The sequence below is a fragment of the Meleagris gallopavo genome, chromosome 2 (genome assembly GCF_000146605.3).
Source record: "Meleagris gallopavo isolate NT-WF06-2002-E0010 breed Aviagen turkey brand Nicholas breeding stock chromosome 2, Turkey_5.1, whole genome shotgun sequence".
Lineage (NCBI taxonomy): Eukaryota > Metazoa > Chordata > Aves > Galliformes > Phasianidae > Meleagris > Meleagris gallopavo.
The window spans coordinates 39,550,039-39,572,481 of record NC_015012.2 but is presented as its reverse complement, the minus strand read 5'-3'; the positions used below and the strand labels follow the sequence as shown (position 1 = coordinate 39,572,481).

Genomic DNA, 22,443 nt, shown 5'->3' with positions numbered 1-22,443 from the left:
TGTAGTAACTCCTTGGGGTGGAGGAAGCCTCCGCTGTGGTGTAAATAGCTATAGGTGATTTTGTTCTGAAACAGTATTGATAAATGCAGTTTGAACAGGCATCTGGATGCACGCACATCCTCAGCTCTACTAAGCTAGTTCTGCTCTTAGCTGCATCCAGTTTTGTACTGGGTGGATTGTTTACACAGTTTAATTTTTTTTTCTTAAGCTAATTTTGACTTCCTTACACCCAGCTTACAAGCTGTACATGTGATACTGAATGCTGTCAGCAGTTTTTTTCTGTTGATCTAATTCACTTTCTTGGTACTGCCATTTGGCGTTAACTTTTATACAGTTGTCTGGATTTCTTGCAAAAAACAGCTCTTTGACCTGCTAAACTCTGTTCTGAAATGGTTTGCTTAGCTTTTACTGTACTGCGGAGTAAAAGCACAGAATCAAACATAGTCTGTCTGCCACTGTGTGGCTTGGAATAACGTGAACTCTTGTGCAAGTGTTCTGGATCATATGAGGGAGAGCTCTCATATGACAAAATGGGACAAATTGCAATATTTTGTATTGGGTGAACTTTGTTTCTGTAAGGTAGATTACAGCTCTTTTTAAAAACGCAAAATAAATATTTTGAGCACATACTTTGCATACGTTAAAACTTTTTATACTGACTTGTTCTTTGAAGTATAACTTATTTTTGTTTTCAGAACTTAAAGCACTCAATTTTCTTTTTAAAATTTCATAGCATGTACCTGTAACACTTAATTAGTGTGGAATACGTGAGTTGCCAACTATCTTACTCTTCCCTCATTTCTGTTTTAAGTAAAAACCAGCTCCCAATGTGATTTTCATTTAGCTTTCATTTTAAAAATGCTGTAAATCACAGTGCCTGACTCATGACACAAGCTAATAATAAGGGCTTAAAGCTCAAGGGGTTTTTGCATGGTTTACGTCTGGCATGCATACAGTTTACAGAATGAATTCGAAATCAATTTCTGGGGTAGCTATTCTCTTAGTTTTTTAGCAAATGCTAGGATGTTGCAGTGATAAAAGCAAGGAGACCTTCAGGGTGGAGTTTTGTGCATTCTCTCTAAAACTGGTTTATTTTAGGTGGAATTTAATGGCCACAAGAGTAAAGACTGTGCTGTAATTGTGTATGTGTTTAAGCTTTTAAACTAGTCTGTGAAAATTGCTGGATTTCTTTTTGTTAATTCTGGTCTAATTACTTCTCTCACACAAAACTAAAATAAATAAGTCAGATGCAAATAATCCAAATGGCTACATCTATATTTAAACTGCTGTGTGCATGTATGTGTTGTGTATGTGTACACACATACATGTGCATGCAACTTGATGCTTTGACCTAGGAATGTATCAGCTGCGAATATGATTTGCTGTGCTTTTGGTATTTATATGAGGCTTTTTCTAGTCTGTTGAAATACTGCTATTTTCTTGCTTTTTCCTGAAAAATAAAAAGCACGGTGTTTAGCAGAGCTTCTTCATGTTTGTGTGTGTTAATTTGTCATTTCAAGACATCCGGCACCCTCAAAGATTTCTTTGAATTAAGCATAGAAAATCCTGTCTCTGCAAGAATCAAAGGTTGTTTTACAGATGCTTACGCAGTCCCAGTGGTGAGAGTGGACTTAAGCAAAATTCCTAAAGTTTTCTCCTAAATGAAGCTTAAAGTTAGCAGTGGAAATCATTTGTGCTTTTTAATGCAGCATGCTTGTGAGCTAGGAAATGTGGCATGTACCAAGAGAAACATAAATGTCTCAAGGAATTACTCCACAATGCTATTTGTACTGGAAGAAGGATGGACTATTAGGACTTGCTAAGGTTTTTAGAACTTTCAAGACCACCTTTTCCTAAGCTAGATTTAAACACAGTGATGGCGGGCTGGCTAGTGAGAAGTTTTTTAAAAAATAATAAATTTAAGTCAATAAACAATTGTTCCAGAAGCATTGTTCCATGCTTGTTGTTTTGGTTACTGAGCTTTCTCTTCACCACTTTATAACAACATGAGGTAGGGAGATTCTTTTGAAAGAGTTACTTGGTGGGAAAGTATAGCTTAAATACTGAGTAATCGTTACATGCAGCTTCAAGTCAGAGTTTGGTTATACACATGATCAAACAAGCTGTGTTACTACGCAAGCCTGCTGCTTTCAGTCCAAACCACGCAACAACAATGCTTTTTCCCATTTTTCCTCCATAGCCTCAGTTTACACATGTGCATTTTCTTCTTGCTCTCCAGTTTGACCAGCAGGTCCTGGTTCAGCCATGCTGGTCTCTTGCCTTTTTTCTTGATTTTTTCATCTAGGGAAAGAGAGTTCTTATGCCATGAGGATGGCTTCCTTAAAGATCTGCCAGCTCTGCTCTGCTCCCTTGTCCTTGAAGACAGATTCCCAGGGGGTTTTGTTGACTGACTCCCTGAAGAACTGGGAGTTGGCTTTCCTAAAAATAAGCTTTCTGATTTTACTCTTTGCCTATCCAGTATCCCTCAAGAGCATGAACTCCACCACTGCGTGGTCACTACAGTGCAGGCAGCTTCCAATCATGATGTCACCAATTGGTTCACTCATGCTGGTGAGCAACAGATCCAGCATTGCATCTGTCCCCCCTGGAGGCGTTGTCTATTACCTGGCTCAGGTTTTCAGCAGTTTTCTCTAAAAAAGAGTCCAAGGTCAGCATACTACTGCAGTCATAAAATGGGGACAGCAGCTAGTTAAAACAATGAAAATGAATTACGTGTCAGTAAGTACATATTAAAGGATCCTCGACTGCCTCACTTTCGCAGCATCTCCCTTAAAGTAAAGTGAGTGAGCGTTAATGTTTAGTCAGCTACACAGTCACTGAAGCTGCAATGTACAGTGAACTCTAAAGATGACTAAAAACATACCTCTTGCATCTTCAGTCTCCCTCCTTTGTCATAGCTGTGTATCTCACCATGACATGGGAAATGCATGCTCTCCCACCAGACCTAGCTGTGCTGGATGCAGGCATACCTGGTGAGAACCACAGAATCACCAAGGTTGGAAAAGACCTCCAGGATCATCTAGTCCATCTATTGCCAGTATTTCCCCACTAAACCATGTCCCTCATTACCAACGGAAAGCAGATAGGAGCCGTGTGGCAGATGGGAGCCCTCAGCCAAAGGAAAGCCTCATAGATACTTCTGAAAATGTGAGAAAAGACTTTTTCATCGTATTCAGATACAGTGTATATTACCAAGTGATATCATGCAACTCCTAGGCCACATGGTCAGCTTAGCTGATGCTACTTTGGAGAAGGCTGGCAAGAAAACAGGAAAAACATCCTGCAGCTCAGCGATAGAAAACTTAGTAAAGTGGTTGAGAAGATGATTAACTGTTGTGAGCTCTTCACTAGTCTTCCTCTACGGTGTCTACATGTAGGGTAAAAGGATTAGAAATGGAATTACCAGGTCTGTGTCGGCTGTTTGAAGGCTATTTGACAATGTACCTTCATTTTATTGCTATGACAACTGCAGTCGTATGGTCAGAATTAAATCACAGTCTAGTTTTGAAATGTTCAGAGTCTGCAAACAGAGAAGAATCATGAGATAGTGCTCTACTCAAGAACTTAAGTGTCATAAAATAAAAAGGATGGCTGATGTGCTTGACAGCTATAAGAGATGGCATTTAGGTCCAACTTCAGTTCCTGGGGAATTCTCTGCCAGTTCTATAGATTTTAGTGGGATGGAGCTGGAATCAGGGGCCTTTTCGTGAAATCAGAAGTGCTGTTGCATGGCATCTCCAGCAACCTATGCTGACATAGGAGAAGTATTCAAACAGGCAGTGCAAGTATTTTCAAAGGTGAAGTGATGAAATGATAGATCATCATTTGATTAGCCTATAAAAATGATTAGTGTTGCTTCACAGAAAGTTTTCAAATAAAGGTGAAACCGAGTTGTACTCTCTGTTTACAGATGGCTTGGAGTCATCTTTCAGTTTGCTTTCAAAAGATAAGGTTTTAATGTAAGATTTGGTCACGTGAAATTGAAAGACGGGGGGAATGATAATGCTCAAAATTTGCAAATAATAATTTAGTTCCTAATATAGGTAACCAGATTATTTTCCACAGCTTTTTAAAATAAGTTGATTAAAAAAAAAAAAAGTTTCTATTTCCTCATAAATGATTGTTTGCAAAGTTTTAAATGCAACAGAGTAGCAAAAATCCCAGAATCTGTGTAAATAAGTTAATCAAGTAGTGTCTATTTACTAAGCTGAGGCTTTGCCTTGCATTTAATCTAGTTCCTCAAGAAACAGCTAACATGATGACTGTCCAAGCACCTCCTGTAAGTCTTTTTGTTATTAACTAAATTTGATGCGATAGAAGTCACAAAGTTTGTCTGTTTTTGCAAACCTTGTAAAAAATAGCCACTAGTAGAAGAAAGACTTAGTGCTGCTTTGGCTGCCAGGATCAAAGGTGAAATTCATGTTTTCCTTTCTGTATGGTCATCAGCAGCCAGAAAGCAAAAACTGGGCCGTTGCCTGGAGCTCTACAGCAGCCTGGGTGCCCGCTGCATCTTTCCTAGTTCTGCCTGCCAAGACTAAATAGATGTGGGTGGTGTGGGAAGGTGGGAGACTACAGCGTGTCTGTTGGTGAGCATGGGAACTGGTATGTTGCATGGGAGAAGAGGCTTAGGGGAGACTTTGGATATTACTTTTTGGACTAAATGGGATGTTGGAAGGTGTGAGTGTTGTGGTGAGGAACATCAGAGCTTCTGGTGGACAGAGGAGGTAAGTGAGGTCTGGAAGGAGATGCTCAGACACAAGTTGGTTTCACCAGCTTTGCTGCTCACAGCTTGGGGGATTTTTCTTGTCATTTTCCAACAGGTTTTAAAATCTGGGTGTACACTACTTGTCATGGATTTCTAATGTTGAAGTTATTTATTGCAGATGCATAGTTTTGCTTACCTGAAAATAAAGCATTTTATTTACATTGCTGTCTAGTTAAAACCATTAGTTTTATTTAGATTGTTCTGATTGTTCTGTCAGCAAGGGGAATAAATTTCCTCACTGTCATTCAGCTGACTGCTAGTCAGAAATGTGAAATGGGTGGATTAACAGGTGTACCTGCCAGAAGGAGTCCTATCATCAGAGCTGTTTTCTTCCCCAGCGTGCAGCTTTGTGCCTTTGAGCCATTTGGAAAGAATTTACTCCTGTTTGAGGTCTGCCTGTAAAGAATACAACACCACAGTAGTTTCAGGTTCATATTCCTTTCCATTTACTAAACGGACTTTCTAAGAAAACAACTCCTCAGATGTATATTTGCTGGTTTATCTGAATCTATTAAATTTAACAACACTGCATGACGTAAGGAAATAACTTGTTCTTAAAAAAATAATAATTAATATTAATATAAACGAGAGCTCTGTCTTATTTCAAAAGTATTCTTATATTGATTTTAACATTTCTGAAGTTTCAAGGCTCCATACACTAAGTGGTGAGGCTCCCTACCAAGCTGTTCTGACTGGCTTTCTGGCTATTCTAACTCCATAATCAGCTCTGCAAGCACGCAGGGTCTATTGCAAACGGCTGGCTTCTTTGGTATTCTGAGGATAAAATAACCTGTGAAATCTGTATACATGGTTGTATACACAGTGACAAGCTATCCCAAGATCAGATTGTCTGGAAGAGCAGACGTAACTCACAATGTAGATTTGCTCAAGGGCAGATGTAATTGATTAAACTGTAGGTGAGTCTTGATTTGTGCTGGACTGGCGCCTGCTGCTTGCAGGGCAATTAAACTTCATAAGAAAGCAGCAATATTACTGTTGAAAGTTCTCACTTCAGAGGACCAGCAGTGAATTTGGCCATTTGTTTTTAAATGAAAAGGTAATTTTGGAAGAGGATGAAAATCTACTGCACAAATCTGTTGCTTTTATTTATTATTTATTTCTTCCTTTCATCCTTTCTATTCAGGAAAATTCATTAGATGGATGTGGAAACAAACAGCATTGGGTAATCAAGCTCACATCTGATTTCAGAGGAATGTGCTTTTAGCAATAGAATTTACATTTTTCAGATAAGGTTGGTATGTAATTTAAAGAGACAGAACTATTTTCTTTTGAAATACACAGGCTTGTGATTACTTCTAGTGAATTTTTGCCAGGGTTTTAAATGCACTAGTGCTGCAACGTTATTAAAATAATGTCTTTAAGATGATGCAATTTTTAAGAATTCCTCAATGTAAATCAGAGGAGAAATCTCTTACAGACTGTGGATTATTAGAAGTTAAAACATGTGACCAGAGCAGACTACATTGGTTGCTGTTGGGAATTGTCAGTGCGTAGAGTTCAGATGTTTGTCAAACTGCTGCCTTAAATTTGTGGTAACAGAAGTAGTTCAATCCTTCTCACAGTGCTAAATATTCTCTTTTAGAAATCTCAAGCATTTCTTCCATGGGTCAGAAACTTCCCTGTGATTATCTGGTTAGACACATGAGTAATAGTTTTAGAGTTCTTTTTGGCTCAGGATACCAACCACTGTCACAAACAATAAAGTTGCCTGCCTGCATCCTACCAGCTATAGCTTAAACTGTTCTGACTCGTCAACCAGCAGAACCTTTTAAATCATTTGCAAAAGGGCAACATAGTAAGGTCATCACTTCACTTGCAAAAGCACCTGTAGGATACAGGCAGTAAGTTTTGTTATTTTTTTTTTCTCTGAACTCAACCCTTTGTCATGTCTTCAGTTCAACTGAATCAAGATTTAGCAACAATCTGATGCACTATTTGTACTGAAAGCTCCACTGCTTACAAGGTTGTTCTTCCTGTATAAGATACTGGAAAGTTCAAGCACTGCATACAGAGGTGAATTTATAAGAATTGAGGTAAAGTTTTGAATAATAAAAGCAAAATTTTGACAGGACCACGTGTATAACCCGTGTTACTAACAAAGTACCATGGGCTATTCATGTCCTGGAATAAAACTATTTCTGTCTTTTACATTCCACAAAGAGTAAATTTCCTAAAGATTTAAACACTTGTTTGGTACTGGCAAAGGCCTTTTTATCAAAATTAGCAGAAAAAAAATAACAGACTGTTAGGAAGGACATTTCACTTCTCATAGTACAAGAATATCAAAACCCTGTTAGTATTTGTTACCTTTTTGTCTTCTGAATACAGGACACCTACATTCTGAGTCCTGATATTCTTTCTTTCTACTGTTTAATATCGTACAAATCAAAGAGTATCTTTGCTAGTATCTTTGGATTACTCTTGCTCTTTTTGATGATTCTTTCACGATAAATGAGCGTGGTGGAAACTTGTGGTAATCTCTGGGGTGGTGGGGGAAGGAATTCTCCCATCTGTTTTATGTATTTCGTTTATCTTGCCTCATGTCCTCTTCTGTAGGATTTGCTTAAGGTCTGAGTTTTCATATGTAAATAGGTTTGTCTTGTCTTCAGTGCCTTCTGTGATCGCACAATGGGACTTCTTGTCCCCGTGCCACTTACCGCTAGCCAGTCATTCACAAAGTCCTTTCTATTTATGTTGCAAATGGCGAATTGTTCTACTGTTTGAATATAACTTCTCATAGAGAATAAAAATCTTTTCTGTCATTAAATGCAGGTGTGTAGAGACAAATACGTCAATCAGTATTAGAGGAGTCAAGCATATCACACTGTAGATGTTACTTTGTAAGAGAATCCGTTTAAAAATGTGCTGGCTATAGAGACTTAGACTACAATTCTCTTACAAATCAGAAGGGAGTTTGTACAGATGCATTTATTATCCTGAAACAGAGATCTCAATTCACCATGTCCAATCCTTGTGTTCCATTCTAAAATAGATGCTCTAATTTTCAGACTGTGATCATATTTTTGTTTCAACTTAACTGTGTGTAACCCAGTGTAAAAGTCTGGACAAGAATTCCATAGTAGATTAAAAACGTACAGACTACCTTATTTATTTTGAAGTCCCATATACATTGCAGTTGTACAGCTAAGGAATCCAAGTGATAGATTTTAATGTTTCTGTCCTAACAAAGCTGTTGCAGGAGGTAGCAGAGACTTCGAAAAATGCAACTGGAAAATAAAAAGAGAAAATTGCGTTAGTAAAAATCAAGCCACCATATTCATGATGAATTTCTCATGTAAAGTTTACATTTTCACAAAATCACATTGTTTAAATAAATTGACGTAGTTTAAAGGCTGAAAAACAACTGGTCATTAAACTGCCACTGCACACAGTGAAATCTAACAGGTCTCCTAATTTAGGACAGACAGCTTAACTTGGCTCTCACAAACAAGATCTCTGGCTGCCAGCCCTAACAGCCGTCCAAAGTGCCAGTCCGGCCTCACGGCCAGAGGAGGGACCAGATCATATCTGGGTTCCCTTTTAGCCCTGACTCTGTGCAAACAGATCACTTCCCACCAATAGCAGCAGAGCCAGCTGTCTGCTGAGGACAAAGCTGTGCACTCAGGAACAGCTGTTGCGAGGAGTTGAGAGGAGCCAGCACTTTTCAGTATAATGGCATGAGATTGCAGATGGCTATCTTCCACTCTGCCATTATAAAGAGGAAGGAGCTATGCATGAGAACTTCCTGTTTTGCTGTCCTCCATCAGGACAGAACATAAAGGATGAAAAGCCTCTCTGAACTTACTATCAAAGAGCTCCTGCAGCTGAACTAGATTAGCATCATCACGTTGGCATTTTTATTTAATGAAAGCAGATAGGTAACAATGAGGGAAGGCAGAAACGATCTGTATATGTTTTTTGATGCTGTTTTATCAAGAAGTTGTTTTTAATCTGTCTATACTTGCTGAACAAATACTTCATTTATCAACACTGTCTTCTTTTCATATTGCTCTCTCCCAGGATGGAATGAATTCAAGATGGGTTATGGTTTCCTAGCTGTTCAACTCATCTGCCATTTCCACACTACAAAGTAGGAGAAATGTCCTCAGATGGAAACAGAGGCCCTTGGTATTGAAAAAGCTGATCAGCAGTATGGTCAAAATGACATATATAATTATGCTCTCTATCCTTCAAAGTCCAATCCATTTTTCCTGATTCTGGTACATGCCACTTTATTATGCAGTCAACTTCCTCTTCTTCCTTGTTAGTTATTATAACATTATCGTTGGCTTTTGATTTTTGTTGATGAAAAGAATGCTGCAGTCCTATTGAGAGAAAAAGATGCTATCTCTGCTGTAGCCAAGAGAGGATGCATCAATGGCTTTGAAAGTTAGAACCAAACCTTATACTAGAAGCAAAGTGAGAGACCAAAGAAGGGATCAGAGTTCAGGAGTGATGCGTGTCTGACAGCATCAGATGGGCTACAGGCATCCATAGCAGGAAATGGCTACAAAGGTAAAAACCTTTATGGATGCTTACAAGCAGAGTGAATTAATGGTTATAAGAAGAGAATGTAAGCTGAGTAGAAGTGTTCCTGTATCAACATTTTGCTTTCTTGTTTAAATTTATGCAATGCTACTGGATTAATTCACAAAAAAACAAACAAACAAACAAACAACAAAAACTAATAGTAATACTTCTTCAAAAAATAATTCTTATGCAAGACATACTTGTCCTTTCCACCTCAAAGCCTCAAACTGCCAAATAAATTTTCCTTTCAGATAGCTGAAAGTAAGGTCAGTTAATGTGTTAGCTCCACCCCTTGATTTTACTGAACCAATTTCAGATTTATTTTGGCACATGTAGCTGCAATAACTTAAAATTTCTTATAAAGGATTAATGATTTGCAGTATATACCCCTAAAGATCTGCATTTATCTATGCTATTCAACTGTTTGTCATCCAGGCTCAGAATTAAGGCCCCCTTTAACATAACAAAGAATTCTTTGAACATGTCAACTTCGATATTCACATTCTATGGCTCCTGGCACATCCGTTTCAGTATCTGACATTCATGGTGGTGACTGATTCCCAGAAACCTGCAGCTGAGAGGACATAATGCTTTTCATCTTTTTAAGCAGACAACAACAAATTAATCCTCCCCCAAATCCTGTGATGATGGAGTTGAAATCGTTTTATGCAGATACAAACATACGTAAACGAACACAAGGTCAAAGTCACAGCTGTAATCAGTCTCATATTCATGATAAGTATTCAGATCTTAATTCATACCCCTATTCCTCTGCTCACATACATAGCTGTGGCACGCATTACTGTGCATCTTGTGGACAATTCTTTTGCCTAAAAATGTATTAAAAATTACTGTTAGAGACGATAAGAAAATTTGGGGGTCATATGGACTTCTCCAGCAACGAGCACATATACAAACTATATGAGTTCACACTCTTATATTATGTAAAGGAATTTAAACCACAGTTTTATACAGAAAGGAGAGGAAAAAAAAAAAAGTCCATAATCCTATGAATAGCAATTAAAACAATTAAAACATAATTGGCAGTATTTGCTAGGTAGTATTTGCTTTGTGTTCCTGTTTATTTATGCAGTGCTCAAAAGAGCTTTACATATACAGGAGACCACGTTTATAGAAAAGATTTTATAGAACTTCAGGTCTTCTTTCCAGCCACCTCCATAATATACAAGCATTATTGGAAAGTCTCAGGTCAGAACAGCATTATAAATGAGGAGAGAATATGAAATCTTGTCATATACTCCTTCCTGCAAATTCTAAGTGTGGCAACCTGAATTTCCAATTAGTTCAGTGACAAAATTCCTATTGTCTTTTAGCAGTGAAGTCATATGTTCAGTACGCCTTTTACCATGGTTTTTTTTTTTAACTCTGAAAAATCAGTTTGCACGACCATTTATGTCTTAAATAAGGTGTCATACTAAAGTAATTTGCATTTCCTAGCTTTCCTGGTGAAATTGTGAATTAACTCTGTTACAAAGTCAGGAAGCAATTATTTTGTGGGCTGATTTTGATCACTAAGTTCATTTAAGCATTTCTCCAAAGTGAAAACGAGTAACACTTTTATTTAGAAGGTTGGAGATATTACAGAATGAAAAATAATAAAAGATTATGTACTAACAGTGCTTTTATGTTCCTTCCAGTTTTGGAAACAACAGCGCTTTACTCTTAAACTCCAGATGGCACTGCAGTGCTTATGATTACTTACTTGGGTGAGAACTGGATTGGAAAAATGCAAATTCCTGAAAAACAATAGCTTCCTTGTTTTAAGAGAAATCAGCTGCTAATAGTTTTCCAGTGCAGATGGATATTTTACTTTCAGTTTTATGAATACTAGGATAACAAACGGCAGCTTGTGTGCTGGAGATAGGACTGGTTGTGTAAGAAAGGACTCACTTGTTCATGTTTGAATGAGGTCACAAGGGTAGTAGCCTTTTCCTCACCAGAGAGACCTAAGGCAACACATACTATTGCTGTGAACAGGAAGGGCTATGCAACAGCAGAGATTCTCCATTCATTCCACAGTCGATTCTATCAATTTCTGTATAATTAGTTTGAAAAAGTGTATTTACAAGGATGGAGTGCAATCTGAAATAATGAGGCTATCAGTAACTTCTTTAGGGAAAGTCATTGGCTTTACTGTTTGGAAGATACCCTTTGTCATTTGTCAGTGTTGTCACTTAGAATATGGCAAGAATATTTACAAGAAATAATATTCTTCCTTCATGTTCGTTCTTAGAAATATTTAGGAGTATGATGTTTGTTTGTTTGTTTAATCACATACTCATACTGTTTTATACTACATCCATAATAGCTCACTCTTTTCTTGCATAAATATTTCTTAAGACTAACCCCTCCTCCCCCCCTTTTTTTTCTAATGATCTTCTCAAATCTGCCTGTCATCTACATCCTTTTAACTACATAACTTTTACTCCAGTTCTCCACTGTTGTATAGAGTAATTTCTAAATACTTGACCTATGGACCCAGTTAAAGTTCACAGCTCTCACTGGATAATCACTAAGCCTTGGCACAACCCAAATCTAAATAACATCACTGTTTGTTTTGTACAGTTCATCTGACAGAATTCTGGACTTGTTTCCTTATCCTACAAGACACGATATCCTACTGGGCTCTGAGCAAAACATTTCATTTCTCTGACCTTTACTTTTTTTTCTTTTTTTTTAAACTAAGTAAATCTTTTCATACAAGTTAATGAAATGATATTAAGATATGTAGGAAGGGCAGCCTATTTTTAATACATTTTCTAGCACAGATGACTATTTCATTACAAGAACAAATTTAAGAAAGATGAGATCAAAAGACAAAAAAGAATAAATGTGAGAGAGACATGACCGACACAGAGAAAGCCCTCAAGTTCATACTAGATTCATGGAGTACTAGTGCACTTGTCACATTAACTCTGGTACATTAGTAACCATAAAATCACACAAGGCAGAGTGCCCTGCATGACTTGATAATAATGATGCCTCTGAAAGCTTGTACAACACCTACTTTTGCCCACGGCTGTGTAGCTATTAATTTTTTCTCCTTCCTCAAAGTTGCATAAGAATAATGGTGGCTCCTGATAGCACTGCAGAGTGCATAGCTGAGATATTATCAGCCTGCGTGACAGAAGATATAAGCACTTCTTCGGAAGTGTTCGTTTCCATTTTAGGTCTACCAAATAAAACTCAGAAAGTGTCCCAAAATATTTTTAATTCTAAATAAACTTTAAGAAAATGGCTCCCTTCAAATTTATATACATTTTATTTACATATTTTGCTTCTGAATTGGTGAGATTTACATTACACGTAATATAAAATCTTTTCCTTGTATGTACAAGAAGCTGGAAAATACCATATGAGAGTTACAATAACAAATGGGGTTTAACTCAGCAGATACCAGCATTTTCCTAGTGCATATTCTTGTCACCCTCTCTGCTGCAGCAGAACAACATCCCCTCTTTCACTATGGGCAGAAGGTGAAGGAAGAAAATGAAAGCAGGCCAAACTTGTTTCCCTGAAGCTTTTATAAAATATTTACTGCACTTTCCCATCACACCTTCTCAAACTGCAGCATATGTTGTAATGATGTGTCTGGCAGTGTAGGAAGACAAGCTCTTCAAAGCACCATCAGCAATGTACTTCTAAAAAGATCATGGGGGAGGAGTACCTCTCCAAATCTAATTATGCAAAACAACGCATGTTCTAGATACCAGATTGCCAAAGCTGCTAAAGCAAGGTGGATCCCTCATACACCTTCACAACTATGTGCTTACTGGAACAGTTTTGGTGTTGACTTGTCCTGTGTACTTAAATGGAGTTGCACTTTATTTTTTATGGTTTTATTTTATTTTTTTGCTTTCTCTGGCCACATCACATGCTCAGAAAGATGCCAATTTTAACAAGTGGTACATATATGGCGTTGGCTTCTGATCTATTGAAAAACAGTTAGCAATCCTTTGCTTTTCTAACACAGTAACTTAACATGGCCTGCATAGTTGCAAGGGTTTTAATCTGTGATGTCTTTTGTGATCATAATCTAGACCTACTCTAAACCTGTTCACAGTTAACTTGGAAGATGTTGCAAAATTTTAATTAATGCATTTTGCAAAACATAGATAGGAGACTGCACCTGAGAAAAATAAACAAGCTAAATGGTACCTGTAGACAGTACAGCCTTCCAGAACTGAAGGAAAATTAAACATTGGATGAAACACAATGGAAACTGGTCTCCAGAAGAGTAGGTCAGTGTCCTAACTACTGCCCTGACAAAATCAATTCTGCCTGTTCCTTTGTGGGCCATCTATCACTCTCCTTGCCCATGAAGGAAAATGGTGCAGAACTTTCATAAGCGTCGCCTTCTTAGTACTTTCCAAATCTTGCCTCTTTTTTCAAGAAATACTACTACATAAAAGAACATTGCTGAGTAGTCTTACATTTCACTTTTTATGAAATAATATACAATTCAAAGCCAGTTAAAACTGTACTTCCTAGAGATTACTCTAGAACTAGGTATTTTATTATTCTGGAATGTTTATATAAACAATCCAAAGAACAGAACTTAGTTTTTCCACTCTAGTTTCAATCTGCAGTTTCAAGCTGCCTTTTCTATTAAAAAAAAATCTGTTTGCACATGTTCATTTCTCCCTGAAATCTGTTTTTGCAGAAATATCAATTTTGGCTTTTACATTTTTCCACTGATTCTTTTCCTTCCTCCTAAGGGAACAATTCATCCCTCTCTTTCTGCCAAAATGCAATGATTGCTAACAGAGCTGAATTTTTTTTAGCATACCTTTTTTATTTCAGTCAGTTATATAGCCAGATTTATAAAGATCCTAGGATAGTGAAATGTTCACATTTTTAATAGAAAAATAAGCTAAGGCTGAAGTTTCATTGCTTATCACATTAAACAGCCAAACTTCCAAATGCTTCTCCTTTTAGCTCATCCTCAAACTGCCTACTAAAATTTTTATTACTGATCATCTTCATTATCACTATAAAAACAGTGTCTTCAGAACCTGTTGGCAGAGATCTTGCTTAGACAAGGGGAGCAGAGGTGCAGGCGCTGATTTTTTCTCTCTGGGGACAGCAACAGGACCTAAGGGAGCAGCATGGAACTGCATCAGCACGAGGTCAGGTTGGGTGTTAAGAAATGGTTCTTCAACAGAGAGTAAGTTGAGCACTGGAACAGGCTCCCCAGGGCAGTGGTAACGGCCCCAGACTGCCAGAATTCAAGGAGCATTTGGACAACACTTTCAGACACAAGGTTTGAATTTTGGGTAGTGCTGTGCGGAGCCAGGAATTGGACTGTGGGCCCCTTCCAACTCAGGATATTGTATGACCCTCTTCATTTGAAAACGATCATCACCCTATCCATATTTCTTTAGGTCTGAGCTGACATTTCAAACATCCCATCCAATTTTCTGGACCAAACAAACCACACCATTTTCCAAAATTAATCCAAAGAAAATAGCCAACCAAGGGAACACTCGGTTCAAGTTCAACGTAACTGCAAAAGAAAACAAAACAAGTTTAAGGATTTCCACCTAAGACCATAGAAACAACATGAAAATTCATACTAATTTGTATGCCTAAGAAATCACACAAATCTGTTAACGCTTGCTTTCCAAAGCCATGCATAAAATTAATACAAAACATCTTCCAGACACACAAATAATTCTACTCTGTGCTTTGATGATCCACACTGAAACATCTCAAACTATAACTGATGGATCTGATGGCTTTAATGCAGTATATAGAAAGAGATGATAAGTTGTTTTTTTAGCTCACTTTATATGAAATCTAAATATAATCACTTTAGGCTAGAGCTTTCTCAATCACACATCTCATATTGATTAAAAAATATAACAATAGAAATGACTTATCTAGCAACTGCATTTTCTCACACATTCTATACAAATAATACAGTAACAAAGCAAGAATGTACCTCTAATTGCCTGAGAGTTTGATATCAAGACAAATACTTTTATGAACACAAGGCACAAAGGCGTGTAGTCATGTTCCCAAATAACAGCTGGAATTAACAAAAGCTTTCCATAGCTGGACAACAGTAGTGCCTTGAGAAGTAAAATGAAGTCAGACTTCATTTTTAGCATCTTGGGTCTCCTCCACCACAAGGCAATAAAGATGCCAACCAAAAACGAAGTTTGTTCTAAGAGACAATAAGAGAAGTTGAAAAGAGAAAATGAAGCACCAAAATCAAGTCATTTTTGATACCTTACAGTGAAGTGATACATCTCTACTGCGCCCGGGCCACTGCTATTTAAAAGACACATGCAAACACGAACATTATTTGCATCTCCTGTGTTCATTTTAATAGTTATACATTATTACTACTTAAACCAATTTAGCATCATTACATTCAAGATAATCCCATCGCAAAATTCTGCCTGCAAGACTGTCATACTTGTAATTTCTAACATCACACAGCACAGGTACATGAAACTCTTTTTCACAGAAGGTGAGGTTTTTGTTATTTTGTGTTGGGTATTTCTTTTAAATTCTAATTGCCTGTTAGCCAGTAAAACAGAGTCATCAGTACATTTCCTTTCTGAAAAGGTCACCAGCAATGAACTTTCATGCAGCATAAGGAGGAATACTAAGATGAAAAAAATCATTGAGCTATTCTTGATACCTTCTCCCTGTATAACACTGGAACTTTACAGACATCAGAGCAACTCTCGTGACAGCTGTAATAGCTGAATTACTAATGAAATACAAGTTCCAACATTTTTGCTGACACGTAATGAAAACCTACTAGAGCAACATTAGAAAATAAACAATTGAAGTTAGATTTTCAATGTCTAAGGGAAACATTAATTTTTGTCTGCATGTTTGATTTAAAGAATATCACCTGGAAAAAAAATGAGAGAATAAAAGCCTTAATGAAAATAAAACAAAAACTCTCTCTGCCTCCAACTGTAGTCTTAGAGTACTTTCCTTTGTTTGGTTGGTTTTGTTTTTAAAGAGCATTTAGTCACTCTGAAAGAGTTGTCTTTCCTTTTTCAATAAATTGTCTTTCCTTCTTCAATAAATTGTAAGCAAAATTCTACAATAACGAAGCATCTCCCCATGTTACATATTGACTTTAAAATGAGTAAAACCAACAGGGTCATTTTAAATAGATTAATGTAGAAAGAGGAGCTCACTCTATTACATGGAACACAACTGGCAATATATCATGCAAGAGAATGAGGCACAATGTAAACTGCTGAGAATGCTAACGTGCTTGAAACAACGATCATATATAAAAACAGTATCTGGAGCTTTGCACCTTGGAATAAGGCTGAGCTCTAAGCTAGTCTTCAAGCTATTTAAACGAATTAAGACTGTTTTCTGAATATTGCCACTTTTCAGTGATTTGATGTCAAATGCTGATCATGCCAGTCTGAATATCATATCTGTCTGAACTGTAATCAAGTTTGAAAAATGAATTTGTAATGAATGAAGGCAAATTAGAGAATGCGTGCATAATCATTTAACCATGCTAAGTTGGACATGACTTCTACTCTGTATTACTAATTTTTGCAATGCAGATTTGCTGAAAGACTCATGAAATTATTGAATGCTTAAGAAGTACACTTGATAGTTACATGAAACAATTATTTTTCTTACCTAAAGAAGCTATACCAAACATTCTATAAAAATCCCATTCCTTGGCATATCTGATTAAGTCATCAGGATCTGTACTTTGGCTAGAATCCTGGAGTTGCAGCCACCTGAGATAAGCTTCACAGAGTAAACAAAATATGTAGAGCTTTCCATGAAACTGCAAAATGAAAGAATAATAAAAAGATAAGTTAAAGCACCAATATTAAATAAGTATTTAAAATACATCCCTATATCTCTAAACAAACAACTTGTGAGGATTTTAATATCAGTTTAGGATTACAAACAAATTATTCTGCTGTGTCCCTCGTTTAGAAAATACTCTTTTTAACATCAATTCACAAGATAGGAAAATTATAGAATGTAGAAAATTGCATGGAAGAAAGTATGTAACTGTAGTTTGCAAGGCCTGTTTTTTTTTTTTTTTTTTAACTGAGAAAGCTGACAACAAGACTGGTTCACCTTGTTGCTATCAGTGGAAGGGAACAGACCCTGAAGTTTACACCTATTCCAAACAATGTATTAAGCCCAAGTATTACCTTTAACCTAAAAATTCACAAAGTAGGTGCATAGCAACTTACATTAATCTTTGTATTGAAAAGAATGTGTCTGTATGCTTGTGCTTTACATAAAATTGCATTAATCAAGATGATAACAGGATCATACTCAATGTATTTATCCACAGGTTTCTGGCACGATTTCTGAAAGTCACAAAATAACAACAATTAGAAAGAAAAGAAAGCAAGAGTTCATGAAATGTTCCTGAGCTAGGCACAAATGCATAAATACAAAGTAGCTATTCAATTCTCATTCATTTTTTCCTTAATGTAATCTTTATTTTCAACTCGTTTTTAATTCATCCAGAAGAATTGCTTTTTTGCCTTTTGACATTACAATCAATACAAGCATTTCCATCATAAACCAGAAAGATACACCACTTATGTTTATAGGCTTCAGATTAAACAGATCAACAAACTATGAAGGATGTGCTTATTTCAGTTGTCATTTCCTTCTTTCAAAAGATATGCTTTATCTTCCTATCCTACCTTTTTCTTCCTTTCAAGAAATAAAAATATTTCTTTCCTGTTGCATTGTTCCTCCAAGCTGATAAACAGTCCGGTGTTTCAATTCATTTTTTGTTATTTAACAAATATTAATGCATTTAGAAAGCTTGAAATGTAGTTTTCACACACAGATATAGCTGAAAAGAAATTGCCACTGACAGGTGATAAGACATGACAAAAAAAAAAATACTTCTCAAATGCATCTGTTGGTTCCTGCTGTGCCTACTAGAGGTTATTTCACTCAGCCCACTGGGAATAGGTTGTCATCAGCCACTTCAAACTTATGGACTAGCTTGGATGGGTGCCCTTCTCCTTGACTTAAGCTAATGAGAGGGGGTAACAAAATTGCCTTGTTGTACTTGTGATCAGAACAGTCTTAGAAAAGGCTCAACCAGCAGACCCAAGAGAAAAATAGCTTCTAGGGAAGGGCAGAGGAGCAGCAGCAATTGGTCACAGCAGCCACTTCAGCTCAGAAAAGGGCGCTTGAAGGAAGCTACATGTCTGCAGGGCTGCTTTCTTCTACTACCAATCCTCCAGCTCGGCTACTTGCTTTCTCTAGCTTGTCCTGAGCTAATTCCACTCCCCCAGGCCTCCACATCAGATGCCATGCTCAGAGTGCAGAAATCATAGAATGATCTCTATTTCCATTTTAATGAGCTCACAGCTCTACACTGCCAGAACAGAAATCCATGCACAGCAGCTTTCTGAAGCACTGCCAGTCAAAAACGCAGCATGAGACAACATGAAACTACAGGCAAGCTCCACATCAACTTGACAGTGATTCCTTGTGTCCGAAGTTAACTTTGCCTTGATATTTATCAGAATTACTATCCGAGAAGTTAAGCATGCAAAAATTCACCAACAGACTGACTTAAAAGCCAATCTATATCAAGAAAAACATTTGAACAAATGAATAAATTGAATAAAGCACCTGAGGAATGCTGCTACCATTAGTGTTTCTTGGTCCCAATAAAGAAAAAAAGCACTCATTTGGATGAGAAAATGCTATGTACAGTGACAAAGTTAGAAGGAATTAATTTAAAAATAGATTCATTAACCAACAGTTTGATGGATCTAAAATTGAAGCCAGAGGGATGGAAGAAAGGACGTAATTAATAGAAGACAACAGCTACAGTGAATAATAAGTGAAAAATCTACCACAGAAGAAACTGTAACTATAATTGAAGGCACAGAGAGCAGAGCTCAGCATTGCTCCTCCGCTCCCTGTGAAGAGCTGCAGCCACCATGAGGCCTCTCCTCAGCTCCTCTCCTCTGGGCTGTACAGACCCAGGGCGCTCAGCCACCCCTCACACACGTCACCCTCCAGACTCTGCCCCATCTTCTAGCCCTCCTTTGGATGCTGTCTGATAGTACGTAGCAAGGAGACTGCTCCAAATGAATACACAAGCAGCAGTATTACCTGTAATGTAGGTCTAGTGCTGCACAGCTACAGCCAGCTACAGCCAAATAAATTGACAGCTGTAAGGCTGATGTTTAATTCAGCATACTACCAAACATTTAAGAATCCTATTTTACTTGTGTTGATTTAATGGGAAGAGAAAAATCGATATCACAAAAAGCAGCCATCTGCAAGGACTTCTCACACAAAGACAGGCCAATACATTCATGCCTGCTTATCTTCTTAAGTTAGATGAGAATTCCGTTCATAATATATTTTATTTCTATTTGAGCCTTAACTATACAAAGGAAGAGTCCTTTTTGCTGACCCAGCCAGTGACCTGGTCAGCGTGAGGTCACTCAGGGAATTGTGAGACCTACAACACATTTCACTGCAGAAGACTTGCATGTGTACTGACAAACTTACTGGACAAAACGAAGACAATAATACTGAAAACATGAGGACAACACAGCATTATTAAAACTTCCAGGATGAAGTTTTCTCCATGCCTGGATTTCAGTTATTTTTTTCCAGCTGTAACACTAAAACATCTGCTACTTACCTTAAGCACCCAGGAAGCAAATGTGATGAAAGCCTGACTTCAGCCAAACCAACATAAGCAAAGGTTAACGCAGTTTGAGTACATGTATGTTTATCTTGACAGTTTAAACTAGTTAAAATGATGTAACTTTATGAACATTGATAATCCATAGAACTTTCAGAGAAGATCAGTATGAGCAGCTCAGCAATGCAGAACTGCTTGCAACCTCACTTTCAAGGTTGGGGTGCATTAAAAAGAGCATGGCCCAGCCCAGGCCCATGATGGTGCTGGGCTTCTATGACCGAGTCACTGCCTCAATGAATAAGGGAAGGGCCACTGATATCATCTATCTGGACTTCATTAAGGCCTTTGACATGGTACCCCACAACACCCTTATCTCCAAATTGGAAAGAGATGGATTTGAAGGGTGGACTGTTCAATGGACTGTTCAACTGGCTGCAGGATTGAGTGCAAAGAATGGTGATCAATGGCTCAATGTCTGGATGGAAATCAGTGGCAAGTGGTGTTCCCCAGGGGTCAGTGCTGGGACTGATACTCTTTAATGTCTTCACCAATGGCACTGAGATTGAGTGCACCCTCAACAAATTTGCTGATGACATCCAAACTGTGGAATGCAGTTGACACACGAGAGAGATAGGATGCCATCCAGAGGGACCTAGCCAGGAACCCTGAACAGTGGGCCCAGGTGAACCTCATGACTGCAAGGTCCTGCACCTGGGTCAGGGCAACTCTCACTACCAAAACAAGCTGGGGGATGAAAGATTGAATGCAGCTCTGCAGAAGAAGACCTGGGAGTACTGGTGGATGGGAAGCTGGACATGAGCCAGCAATGTGCCCTCATAGCCCAGAAAGCCAACTGTATCCTGGGCTGCAAAAAAAGAAGTGTGGCCAGCAGGGAGAGGGAGGTGATCCTGCTCCTCTGCTCTGCACTGGTGAGACCTCACCCGGAGTGCTATATTCAGATGTGGAGTCCTCAGTACAGGAGAGACATAGACATGTTGAGGTGTGGCCAGAGGAGGGCCACAAAAAATGATCCAAAGGATGGAACACCTCTCCTACAAGGCCAGGCTGAGAGAGCCGGGGCTGTTCAGCCTTGAGAAGAGAAGGCTCTGAGCGGACCTGATACTGGCCTTTTAGTATCTAAAGGGAAGCTACAGGAACGATGGAGACACAGTATATAGCATGATATTAAGAAAAAGCAACCAAAAATCTTTTTTTTTCCCCCCCTGTAGCATACAAGTTTGAAGATAGCAGAAATGCATCTCTATCACCTTGACTGCCTTCTACCTGAGAATACCTGTTGATGGCTCCAGTTTTCAAATAGCGTCTATTTCTGATTTCAGGGAGGGAATCAAGACGACACCCTCTTCCCCTCCCCAAGTAAGTAAATAAATAAATAATACAGCATGCTAAATGATCCATTTTCTCCACACACTTCAGAAAAACGCACCAGAACTCACCCCAGGCCACAATTCTATCCTAAACGCTATCCAAGCCGGACAGCTGGATATTGTGCGGATCATAGAATCACTCAGGTTGGAAAAGGCCTTAAAGATCATCGAGTCCAACCACAACCTAACCATACTGCCCTAACTAACAACCCTGCACTAATTCATGCCCCTGAGCACCACATCCAAATGGATTTTAAACGCATCCAGGGATGGTGACTCAACCGCCTCCCTGAGGAGCCTATTCCAGTGCTTAACAACGCTTTCTGTAAAGAAGTTTTTCCTGACATCCAACCTAAACTTACCCTGGTGCACCTTAAGGCCATAAGGCAATAGCTGAAAGCACCGCCGCAAACGCTATAGTCGCGCTCCCCAGGCCCGCTCCCGCCCGACTCACGCAGACAGCGATGCGGAGCACGCCGTGCCGGTAATCGCGGTAGAGCTCCGCCGCTTCCCTACTACACTCCACGCAGCGGTAGGCCACTCGCTCCGCCATCGCACGCCAAAGCACAGCCCGCCCACTAGGACTTCCAACCGCCTCGTTTCCGCCTTCAAAGGCGAAAGAAGGACGGTCCCTCAGCGCGGCGCATGCCGGGAGTAGAGGTTTTCTCCCGCCCCCCGGCAGTGAGGCAGCCCCGCGGCAGGACTCCATACCCCATGGGGCAGCGCGGCGGCGCTCTGCTCTCCCCCCATCTCCTCCCGCGGGAGGCGCTCTTCTCCCCGGGCGCGGTGTGGGAGCGGTGCGCATGCGCCGCGCGAAGATGGCAGCTGCCGGCGGACTTGGGTCCGCGAGGGGGCTGTGGGTGCCGCTGTTGGTATTGGCCCTGGCCCGGGTCGTGGTGGCTCTGACCGAGCAGTACCCGCCCCTGTCCCTGCTCAAGCAGGAGCTGCACCAACAGCGCCAGGGCCTGGCGGGGGGCTGCGCCTCGGCGGGCGAGTGGGCAGAGCAGTACTCGGCGGAGTGCGGTGAGTCGGCTAAGCGGCCG

The 22,443-nt window shown here is 39.0% G+C and overlaps 2 protein-coding genes and 1 long non-coding RNA gene across 5 annotated transcripts in view; 1 reads left to right on the top strand and 2 right to left on the bottom strand.

Moving 5' to 3' along the window:
• Positions 1–386: 386 nt before the first annotated feature.
• On the bottom strand, positions 387–9,618 carry LOC104909693. The gene is made up of 3 exons (XR_002112005.2): positions 7,911–9,618; positions 5,082–5,182; positions 387–3,541 (listed from the first exon to the last, which is right to left on the bottom strand). It is a non-coding gene; the product is annotated as an uncharacterized LOC104909693 (long non-coding RNA).
• A 1,090-nt stretch (positions 9,619–10,708) lies between these two features.
• On the bottom strand, positions 10,709–22,007 carry ARV1 (ARV1 homolog, fatty acid homeostasis modulator). Of its 2 annotated transcripts, none has more exons than XM_010707030.3 (5): positions 21,855–22,007; positions 17,566–17,685; positions 16,991–17,144; positions 15,303–15,527; positions 10,709–14,864 (listed from the first exon to the last, which is right to left on the bottom strand). In XM_010707030.3, exons 1-5 carry the CDS (start codon positions 21,951–21,953, stop codon positions 14,758–14,760), a joined length of 705 nt encoding a protein of 234 aa, XP_010705332.3. In that variant the 5' UTR covers positions 21,954–22,007; the 3' UTR covers positions 10,709–14,757. The 2 variants fall into 2 exon arrangements, with proteins under 2 accessions (XP_010705332.3, XP_031408287.1); XM_031552427.1 differs by having other exon boundaries at positions 21,763–22,005.
• Positions 22,008–22,182: 175 nt separating this feature from the next.
• Positions 22,183–22,443, top strand: part of TTC13 (tetratricopeptide repeat domain 13) — a 37,493-nt gene continuing 37,232 nt past the window's right edge. For both annotated transcript variants that reach the window (XM_010707029.3, XM_010707028.2), the window contains exon 1: positions 22,183–22,423. In XM_010707029.3, coding sequence (XP_010705331.1) covers positions 22,204–22,423 — 220 coding nt within the window. In that variant the 5' untranslated portion in view covers positions 22,183–22,203. The remainder of the gene's footprint in view (positions 22,424–22,443) is intronic.